Genomic DNA, 11,715 nt, shown 5'->3' on the forward strand with positions numbered 1-11,715 from the left:
CCCAGTGGAAACGTGAGTGTAATGATATAACAGCAGGCTGAGGGGAAACTGTGATGTCTTTAATATCCTTAATTATTTCCCAGCCTTTTTCCTTTTGAGGTGCAGAATATCTATATCTTTCTACAAAAAAACGTAGCCTCCTGACACATCGGCTGCCCTGCATGCGCCACTAACAATTTGCACATCTCAGCCTCTAATTGACTGTGATGACCCTGATCTGAACACAGCTTGCGGTAATTTACCGCTGATATTAGGTGTAATTACAAGTAAAACATCACATCAGAAGTCAGGGAGAGAGTGCTTGTGAGGGAAATATTAATTCCTCATTAGTGTATTTAGCTGGAGTAGTTTTTCATCACAAGACTATAGCAGATTATGTAGAATCAAAGTAGTAGTACACAGTGGGATGATATCGATCTAATTTGGAAGAAATAGGTTTGAAAAATAATAAACTACCCAGTCTCTGTTATTTATTGCATATCCTTATTTTATTCCAAAAAAGGTAAATGATGATAAATAGGTATTTCAGCTGTTAGTTCCAGTAAGAAATCCCATCGCACTCCACCCTGGAAATTCTTATTTCTAGACTGGAATAGAGAAGGTGTCCTGCCATCAAAGGTAACTAGCCTTTTATTGTTTCAGGGTGTGCCGATCTATTTAAGATGGTTGATTTGAGGACAGTGCATGCAATCTGTCACTTGGGAGTTGGGGGAGGACAAACCGACCATCTTTCCAGTCAGCCAGATGGAAAAGTTGTGAGGACGTCCTCCAAACTGTTAGAATAACTTCTCCCTTATTTATGGACAGAGGAGGATGTTCAAGATATTCAATGCAATAACTTCCTACCTTCTATATAGTGCCAAGTGCATGCCCTAATGAGTGAACTCAGAATTCACATCCATCCTGTTCGACTCTGGATTTATCAAAGTTAAATCATATTTACGCAGATGTGACACAATCTAGGATGCGGTCGAAATGAGTAAATGGAAATTTCTGTTCAACTCAATAAAAGCATGCATCTTGCTGCCAGGATTTTACAGAAGCAACAGGGCTGAATTTGGCCCACTTCCCTATGCCTGGGCCAAAAAAGGAAGCCATTACATCTAGGGAAATAAAAGAAATGTGTATGAGAAGACAATTGAAAATGAATCACTTATTTTGGATTTTGCACATCATTTATGATGCAAATGTCTGTCTACAGGTCCAAGTTACAAGTTCATTTCAAATGTGTATGAGAAGACAATTGAAAATTACTCATCAATCACTCATCTGGTTCTTATTCTGTATCTTGCACATCATTTATGATGCAAATGTCTGTCTGCAGGTCCAAGTTACATATTCATTTTAAATGACTCATCCAGTGTGGCTGTGTTTACATTCACCTATAACATGAAACAACCGTCACACACTTGCATGTTAATAACTCCCCATACATCAACACGAAAACATGGATGCAAACAACAATAATATACAGACATCCCGTTTTGTGGCCTGGGCATCCTCCATGCCCCCCACTCCTTCTGATTTAAGGTGATTTGGGGAAATTGCAGTACATGTATACTAATATATTGGTCAAAGGAGGGCCTGCTGAGCCTTCAGGTGTAAATACAAACACCCAAACACAAACAGAAAAAAAACAAAAATCCTGCCGATTTCTGATTAAATAAATTAGCCCTTTTGCCATCGCACTGTTGGTCTACTTTACAGCATAAGCACTTTGTCCGTCCATGACATAATCAACTCATCTGGGCAACATCCACCTTTACAAGCCAAGGAATGGCTACAGTATCCGAAACAAACAAAAATAGGGTAAGCAGAACTGCATTGCTTTTATTTTGAGGCATTCAAGTACAGTGTTAGTATCAGTTAACAATGTCAATATGAAATAATAAGTTATACTGTAGCTTGTTGATGAATAGTTATTTACTCTCAATTTAAATGCTGACTTGCACCTCAAAAGGCTTTCAGCAACTGACTTCCTTTTCCTCATCTCAGTCAAGAGGTTACGAATCAGCCAGGCTTTTAATTGTATTTAGTGAGCACTGAGCTGGTTAGTTTTGGATTACCTGACCCCTCCATGGCCATCATTCTATTGGCAACAAGTCAGACATAATTAAGGGTTTAGGAAACCATTTACTCCAGGCTTGGCAGAACATGAATGCTGCAGGTTGGTGACGTATCTTCTTAGAAACACGTGCCAGTGAACAGCTGTGACGTCTCCATGTCTGGTGACGCATGCATACAGACACACACGCACACACACACAAACACGTGTGTGTATCTATCTATCTATCTATCTATCTATCTATCTATCTATCTATCTATCTATCTATCTATCTATCTATCTATCTATCTATCTATCTATCTATCTATCTATCTATCTATCTATCTATCTATCTATCTATCTATCTATCTATCTATCTATCTATCTATCTATCTATCTATCTATCTATCTATCTATCTATCTATCTATCTATCTATCTATCTATCTATCTATCTATCTATCTTTTCACAATCGTTCCCATCTGGTACGCCATGATGGCCCTATCATCTGAGAACTTCTGCAGGTAACAGTGGTCTGAGTTGTACCTGAAGTGTGATGTATCGAGACTAAACAGGAAAGGTGAAAGAACAGTGCCCAGAGGCACCCCTGTACTGCAGACTACCACATCAGACACACAATAATGAGACTTTACATGCTGTTTATGAGGTAGTTGATGGTCCATGCAGTAAGCTGCTTGTCCACTCCAACTCCCCTCCAGTTTCCCACTCAGCAGTGCAGGCTGGATGGTATTGAACGCACTGGAGAAATTAAAGAACCCTCACAGTGTTCCCCGTCTTCTCCAGATAAGAAAGGGATCTGTATAGCAAGTGACTGACAGCGTCTTCCACCCCGATGCCGGGCGAACTGCAGGAGGTCCAGCGCTGAGCTCACCAGTGAGCGGAGGTGTAGCAGGATGAGCCTCTCCATGGTCTTCATCAGATGATTGGTCAGGGTCACAGGTCTGGAGTGATTGAGCTCCCTGTGATCTTTGGCACTGGAACCACACAGGAAATCTTCCACAATTCAAGTAACCTCTCCAGATTAAGGCTCAGGTTGAAGATATGTAGAACAACATGACAGAGCTGGTCTGCACAGTCCCTGAGCAGTTTGGCACTGATCTTGCAGATTATTTTAAATCTTTGTTAAGTGTACACTGAGAGGATAGCCATCTAAAGACTATGAATTCAAGGTGTGACTTAAATATAAATATCTGCTTCAAGCACAGTTACTTCCAGGTATCTGAATTCAGTGTGTTCAGACAGATGATTCCAAACTGAAGTACCGAATTTACAGCATGTCTGTAAAATTTAGTGGTCCCTAAAGGGCTTCAGCAGAATGTGACTTCTTTGCTGCCAACAGACTTGCAGGTTAGGACAGGGGCCTTACAAAGACCCTGTAATAAGTCAGATTAAGTGAGATGGTTCTCCCTTTCTCACTTGTGAAACATGATCCACTTTGTAACCTTTAGCTTTAATCTACAAGATGAACATGAAACCAAACACACCACATGCTTGCTGTCCGTCTGGGTTCAAACACAACTGAAGTAAGGAATCCTCTTTGTTGAACTGATTACTGCTGCTTCTTCCCTCCAGAGACGCTCAACAACAAGAACGATTCTGCAGATTTTTTTAACGACTATGTCTGAAGCATTTTGATTGAAAAGTAGGAAGGAAATGACATTATTGTCATTCATGCGTCTGGTACACAATGTCAACTAAATCAGAAGCACATGGAAAGCTAAGGCAAAACTATCTCCTGGAATCCCAGTTATCTCTGTGAAGGGAGATTGAAGAGGCACAGAAGGCGACATAAATGAGTGGATCTTTGTTTTCTAGTCATGCAGTCAATCATATTTTATCATGAAGTTGTCACCTTTAGTGGGGCCCTGGTCCATTTCTGTATGTTTTTGATCAAATACGACATGCAGTTAGTTCGTAGATAGTGTTCACGAATCACCACTAAGAAATCTGAGTAAAATTATGATTTTGCTCACTCATTAACAAATATTCACACAGCAGAGCAAGGAGGTACTCCATCATAAATAGCGTCATAAACAAGAGGCTTTTGTTGAGGTCAGATGATTATGTACAAGGACACTGGAAGACTTTTAAAGGGTAGTTGTAGAACAATTGTGTAAATCAACATAACACCATCTTGAATGTTTTGTTAGATTTCTCAATACAAAAAAAATGCTTTTGCTTAACTTTTTTTTAAACAGTTTAAAAACAGTGCTGTTTTATTTCACAATGGCATGGAACTTCATTACACCATACTGACAATTGTTTGTAAATTTGATCATCTGAATCCATTCATTTATTCTCTGTACTGCTTGTCCTATTTGGTGTTGGAGGTGAGCACATCGGACTAAATTCTCCAATTCACTCGTGAGTCCTTTTTACATGCATGTGCTTGCCCACTTTTTATCTATTCTATCCAGAGTTCTATCACACCCACTGTATTGCAAATAATGTATGAGTAATCATTATGAATGGTGTTAAAAACAGAATGTCCCTGTTGCATCAACGCCACAAATAGCCCATGCAGTCTAGGACACTGATATGTTAAAATTGGGTGTCATCTGGATTAGACCCTGAATTTGAAAAGACGCTCTTAAGTAATGATTGAAGTTCACTGGTTAGAGTCGAGACAATTTTCTGCAGCATCATTTTGTTCCTCGTAAAACAGAATTGCTCACATGATGGTATTTGATGAAAATCATTTGGCCATATGTATATTCTTACAGTTATTTTATTAAATCCTGTGCATGTGTGATTTTGTCTGAGCCTACCATGCCCACCATGGAGACGTGGCCTGTTGAGTCGCCCAGCTGACTCCAGTCTAATGAATGTCATATTGACAAATTCACACCGTATCCTGGGTCGCTCCATTTTTTACCCTAATTGGGTCATTTTTAACCCAGCATTTTTTAGGTTGTTGGCGACAGCATGCTTTTGCATGGCAGAAAAATGAGTAACAACTGCTGACCTGAATTTGTCGCTGTTTATTTGTTGAACTACAACACATCACCTCATAGAGTTATTTGTTTAAATTCCTGCAAAATAAATAAATAAAATAATCAGCATACTTGTAGGTGAATAGAATAAACCAAATGAATGCCTTAAATAGTTGTACAGAAACGATAACGACTGGACATAGCCATTTCTATCAATCTGTAGTAATGTAGATTTTGAATCGAATTGCTGTGTCATGTGTTTTCCAAGCCATTTCCCTTCTTTGCTCAATCACTCTGCCTAGTTCAAAATGACATGTAACAGTTGATTAATGGTGCCATCGATGAAAACATTAACTTTTGCCCCCTGGAAGAACATGTGACATCATGGTTAAATGTACTATAAAGTGTAGTAGGTAGTGGGCCTGCTAAGGGCGAATCCTACAAAGTTCAGACCTAAAATTGAACCACATACCTTATTTCAGCATTAACAAAGACCTTAACAGGATGATGTGAGTGTTCTCCTAGTGAGGGGTAACACGGTAGCTTCTGTATGGGACCAAAGTTAAGTAAATGGGATAATCAGGCTTTAGAGATCTCAGTGGCTGTCAGTGACGCAGAGCTTTATGCTGCCAAATCGAGCTGCCCAGCCCTGACAGAGCTGGTTCACGACCCTTTATATCAACACTCTATATCACAGGTGTCAAACTCAAGGCCCGGGCGCCAGATACGGCCCGCCACATCATTTTAGGTGGCCCGCGAAGACAAATTGTGCATCAAATTGTGTGTCATCACTAGAATTGCAAATTGTCTTCACTTTTAATATCTTTATAATATCTTTTTTGTAGCTTTTACTGTATATAATATCAGGTGCTTATACATTTATTTGGGTTGACAGTCATAATGGCCCCCCGAAAGAAGCTATGACTACAATGCGGCCCACGAAAAAAATGATTTTGACACCCCTGCTCTATATCAATCCATCCCCCCTTTCTCTTTCGCTATCTATCTATCCATCCATCCCATCCGTCCATCCGGATCATTCAATTGCATCACAGTCCCTTCGACTGCATTCATGTACAGTTCCGTGTTAGGACACAACACAGCCTATAGGAGGCGACATGGCAACATTTGTGGGTTCAGTGTTTCCTTCAACCCCATTGTGATTGATGTACAGCTACTATATATATTTGATGGTATTTTCTTCCCCTCACCCACGTTTGCCCACATTTTGGTTGAAACAAATGTAATGGTGGGAAAGGCTGTAATCTCAGGGGGATGGAGAGATCATTTTGAAAAGAAAGGCATGCATTGTTAGCCCTGAATGATTCTTTATGTGTGTCATTGTTTGTGATGTGCTGCAGACTTACTGTGGGAGGTGGGGCCTCCTGGCTCTCCGTCAGGGAGCCAGGCATATAAAGTGGGCAGGTAACAGTTAACTTCCCCTCCAGCGGACTTTAATATATGGCATTAAATAGACCCGAGGAAAGCAAGTTGGACTTCGTACACGCACGTGGAGCTTTTTCAGAGGAACATTTCTTGGAAATGGGAGAAGAAATTAAAAAGTGTAAAGGCGCCCAAAAGCTTCTTCTTGCGAGAGGTTGATTGTCAGAGGGAGGACTGTGCCAAAGTGTGAATCGAGGATCCGCTTATTCATGCAAATTCATCAAATCATAGGCGTGCCTTTGAGCGATGGAGCCGGAAAAGCAACCACCTCCTGGATCATGCAGCACCTTCAAAGACTGATGTGCACGTCTCGGACGCTTTCACAGCAGTACTGGAGTGAACGTTTGTGAAGCACAAAGTTAGATGCTTCACTTTCCACACGTTTGTCTTCTTGACAAGCTGAGCGCTTTCTCCTCTGAGCAATCAACAAGTCTGCAGCAGTGCCTCTGGGATTTTGAAACCCACTTGTTGCGTAAAGTAGCCATTATCTACCCTTTTTGTTGCCTTTTATTTTTGTCTTTCGCTTCAAATTGAACTTTTTTTTTTTTTTTTGACATGCTGAGATTCGTTTTTCATGACGTTGAAGTTAGTACCCGAAACTAAATCGGTGCGTAATTACACATTTGCTCCAGTTTTGAGACTTGGTTTTAAATCTAATAATTCGATACTTTCCCAGCATCAACATGTCCGAGAGCGATAGTAGCTCTGTCGAAAGCCGTCTTTCTGAAACAGAAAGCGACAGCGTCAGTGTTCTGAGTTGGGAGCAAGTGCAGCGTCTGGACGCGATTCTGACGGAGACCATCCCGATCCACGGACGGGGCAACTTCCCCACGCTGGAGATGCAGCCCCGACAGATTGTCAAAGTGGTGCGCAGCCGGATGGAGGAAAAGCAAATCCACGTCCGGGACGTTAGGTTAAATGGCTCTGCGGCCAGCCACATACTGCACGAAGACAGCGGACTGGGTTTCAAGGACCTCGATCTCATATTTTGCGCAGATATGAAAGGTGAACGGGACTTCCAGATTGTGAAGGACATTGTTCTGGACTGTCTCCTGGACTTTTTACCCGACTGTGTGAATAAAGAGAGGATTACCCCTTTGACGTTAAAGGTAGGCCGACACAAACAATCCATTTGAAATTACTGTACATTTGGTGTGGTGACATTTAATTGCGTTTGTGTCAAATTGGTTTCACGATCATTGTGCTCACACTTAATGTGCAATTGGATTAGTTTGGTGATAGTAAAGGGTGTCTAAGAGGATTATGTTAAACCACTTGGGAAGGTAATTTGAGCTCAGCCTGCAGCTACAGTAGATTTCATATCCAAGCACAATCTTTGTTTGTAATATTCAAGGATCTTGAATGACAACAAACATATTCATGGATAACTGGCTCAATATTTGACAATGGATTCTTCCAGGCTTTGTTTGTTAAAATATCTTTGCTATGTATTATCACTTGTAGGAAGCCTATGTGCAGAAGATGGTGAAGGTGTGTAACGACTCGGACCGCTGGAGCCTCATCTCCCTCTCCAATAATCGGGGCAAGAATGTGGAGCTGAAGTTCGTGGACTCTCTTCGGCGACAGTTTGAGTTCAGTGTGGACTCCTTCCAGATCAAGCTGGACTCACTGCTGCTCTTCTACGAGTGCTCAGAGAACGCTATGACCGCAACCTTCCACCCTACCATTATGGGGGAGAGTGTGTACGGCGACTTTGGCGAGGCCCTGGATCATCTACGTCACAAGGTCATCTGCACCCGGAACCCGGAGGAGATCCGAGGTGGCGGCCTGCTGAAGTACTGTCACCTGCTGGTGAGGGGTTTCCTGGCGGCATCAGAGTCTGAGATGAAGTCCCTACAGCGTTACATGTGCTCTCGCTTCTTCATTGACTTCCCTGACATCGGCGAGCAGCGACGCAAGCTCGAGTCCTACCTTCAAAACCACTTTGTGGGCCTGGAGGACCGCAAGTACGACTACCTGATGACGCTCCACGGGGTGGTGAATGAGAGCACGGTGTGCCTCATGGGACACGAGAGGAGACAGACCTTAGGGCTCATAGCCATGCTGGCAGTGCGTGTTCTGGCTGAGCAGAATGTCATTCCCAATGTGGCCAACGTCACCTGTTACTACCAACCTGCTCCTTATGTGGCAGACGGTAACTTCAGTAACTACTACATAGCACAGGTACAGCCCGTGTTTGCCTGCCAGCAGCCTGCCTACTCCACCTGGCTGCCCTGTAACTGAGCCCGTCCAGAGTGTAGAAGAAGAAGGAGGAGGAGGTAGCTTTGTTTGAACAGGAGCACAGTTTCTACCACAAACTTAACCCGATGTTTGATGGCTGTCAGCAAAGGGAGTCTTTTTTTTTTTAATGTTTTGCATCAAAGCTCGTTTTTTTTTTGTTCATACATTGAGTATGAATGATAGATAACAAAAGAGTCAATTTTCAGTCAATGTGAATAGCTCACGTTTCTTGAAATACCAAACCCGCCTTTATAATATATTAAAAGTGAGACTTTGGCAAATGCAATTGGCAGATCTGTCAATCAGTCAAGAAGTGAGCAGCAAAATCTGAAAATTTGAGTTGAAAGTAACTGTAGGGGGGAGTACACCTCACCCCACCACCCCTGCTCTCAGTGTGTGTGTGTGTGGGGAGGGGGTGTCAAAAGAATCTCCAGGGCACTCAAATAGAGCACACGATATTCTGCTCTATTCTCAGCTGGAAAGCTGCTATTTGAATTACTTTTATTATTCAACTAGCATCTCTTTTGCATTTGGTATAAATATGGTTGTTGCAGACCAAAGATTTTAGATTGTTTTTGACATCAAAACCCTATTTTTTAAATGGGGAATTAAGTAAAAGATCTGTCTTTTTGTATATGTGAACGTGTTTAAGTGCCTTTCAGTGGGCAGAAAAAAGAAAGAGCAGCCCATTTATTGTTTGAATTTGCTTTTTTTAGTGCAGCAAATGAGACAACGGTACTAGGAAGGATTGAGAATGTGAGACAATGTGCGAGTATATTCTTAAACCGCGTCATCATTTTTCACACATCACACTTGAATGCTGTTATTGTTGTCAATGAGAGCACTTGCAAGAGTAGCAGGAATATCATCGGAAAACCTCAACTGAAGGTTATCTGTGTGTTTTGGAAGTAAAGGGCTGATCTTTGCTCACCTGGGGAAAAACTACACGTGCAGAGTTCACACAGGTCAGAGGTCAATAGCCACTTTAAAAGCATATACTGCCATCTGCCATCCTACTCCATCAGGGAGTGCAGTAATTCTGTTAGTGTTTAACAGTATTTTCCTTGTAATCAATAGAAAGTGGACAATCATTGCTCATCTGTATATATTATGGAAAACATTGTGTCATGGCTCCAGGTTCCATATGACCAATGAAATAGCGTTTTGTGTAGTTCTCAACCTAAAACAGCAATGACAACAGACTCCTTGGCGGTGCTACGTCGGAAAGAGAGCAAAGGCTGCGTTCCGAGAGTCAGACAGAGCTACTGCTTGAAGAATATTTACCGTGACACCTCAGATGATGAGACACTATTTGCTGTAGCACCCTGACAGGGAATTCCTCAGCTGCTGCTCAAGCACTCCAGCTCAGTCTGCTGCTGCAGACACGCTTTTGAAGGCTCCAAAAAAAAAAAAAAAAGGGCTGCCCAATACTTTGCTGATCAACTGTGGTAACATGTACATTGATTAAAGGCATTGGTTTGGGTAGAAAAAATGTGTAGCTACAGATAATGTGTGGTTTCAGATGGCAGCAAAAAAGGAAGAAACAAAAACTTGAGGGAGAAGGAAATGTAGCAGGAGAGAATCAGTCTGGAGAAATGGGTGCAGCTGGTGATGGGGTTTATCTCTAGGGCTAGCATGCTTCACTGTGCAAACTGAATCACAACTTAATGACAGTGCTGCCCCTCCTTTTTTTTATTCAGGAGACCAAAAGCATTGTGCTATTTTTACCTTCAGATTTTTTTTTTTTGGGTTAAAAAACAGGAAATTACAACAGATGTTTGAGTTGAAAGGTGTTACAAGTGTCTCTGCTTATTCAATGTCGCTAATTCTTCATTCTGCCGCATTATAAAACAACTTTGTACATATATGAATACGTGCTCCAGGGTTGCCAATTCACTCATGCTGCAGCCTTTTTTGGTATGACTAAAAAAGTCAGTTGTGACTTTTGAATTGCAGTCAAGCCATAACTCAAGCGATTCAGTCATCCTGTCATTTTTTTACATTTCTTTCTTGTCAGTGATTGTCTTTAATGATAAATCTTTGGATTGTGCAGGCATTGTATTACCTTTTTTTACTCAGTGATGTGTTGCCAACTGACTAGCTTTCTAGCTCCAGTCTGCCTGTTCAGTAATGAGTGTGCCTATCAGTTAAAGATTGTGGATTACTGCATTGTCCCGTATGCATCGGTTCAAACATGTTCATTATGATGCATTCTTTGACAGAACGAAGATAACCATCCTTGTCTTGTATGTGTATTTTTTTTATGAGTGGTTTTCTGTATATAGAAATGTATCAAAGACTGCGTATGTTTAAATCTGTGATTGGATTTATATGGATATATGTTCTCAATTGCTTTTTGCGATGTTATGTTGTGTGTCCAATGGGTCCAAATTTAACAATGTTTTTATCAATAAAATACTATATGAAAATCAGACCGATGTCTCATGTCCTGACTTTGCCCCTTTCAAGCCATCATTAATTTAATCATGTCATTTTCACTGAACAAAGTCAAACGTATCAGCTTCAATTTCTACAATAACACGAAGACTGCATATATCAATCATATTGTCAAGCAAGAATTTGAAAACTGCAATTGCATTGAGTTGTTGCTGAAAGCGAAGCCTCATTGAGATGATATACTTTTTTTCTGAAGTGCCTCAAAAGGATCCATGTAGCTGCCACTACAATCCATCTTGTGCCACTCACTGGCTGACCCTATTGCATAGATGTGGAATTTCTTTAGGAATTCACCAAACAAATGTATGGGATATTGTACCATCAATCTTAAAGAGCTCGACAGGCCTGAACACTAGAGGCTCTATTCTGGAGCATCTCATAGCGTTCCATGTAATGCAGATGTATTATTTCTGTCGTTTGATAAATCTGTTTATTCCCGTCATGTTGAATACATGTCCACTGTCAGGGTGAGAATTTTTTTTTTTATATTTGAATCAGAATTTCAGACTGAACAAATGGCTTTATTACATTAATAAAAGTTCATATCTGTAGCCGCTTTCACTTAAGCTGTCATGAA

At 41.1% G+C, this 11,715-nt stretch overlaps 1 protein-coding gene across 1 annotated transcript; it reads left to right on the forward strand.

Moving 5' to 3' along the window:
* Positions 1-6,434: 6,434 nt before the first annotated feature.
* On the forward strand, positions 6,435-11,113 carry tent5aa (terminal nucleotidyltransferase 5Aa). The gene is made up of 2 exons (XM_088388078.1): positions 6,435-7,549; positions 7,905-11,113. Exons 1-2 carry the CDS (start codon positions 7,124-7,126, stop codon positions 8,682-8,684), a joined length of 1,206 nt encoding a protein of 401 aa, XP_088244204.1. The 5' UTR covers positions 6,435-7,123; the 3' UTR covers positions 8,685-11,113.
* Positions 11,114-11,715: the final 602 nt, after the last annotated feature.

Source organism: Syngnathus floridae, chromosome 10 (genome assembly GCF_059516105.1).
Source record: "Syngnathus floridae isolate MCC-2025c chromosome 10, RoL_Sflo_1.0, whole genome shotgun sequence".
NCBI lineage: Eukaryota > Metazoa > Chordata > Actinopteri > Syngnathiformes > Syngnathidae > Syngnathus > Syngnathus floridae.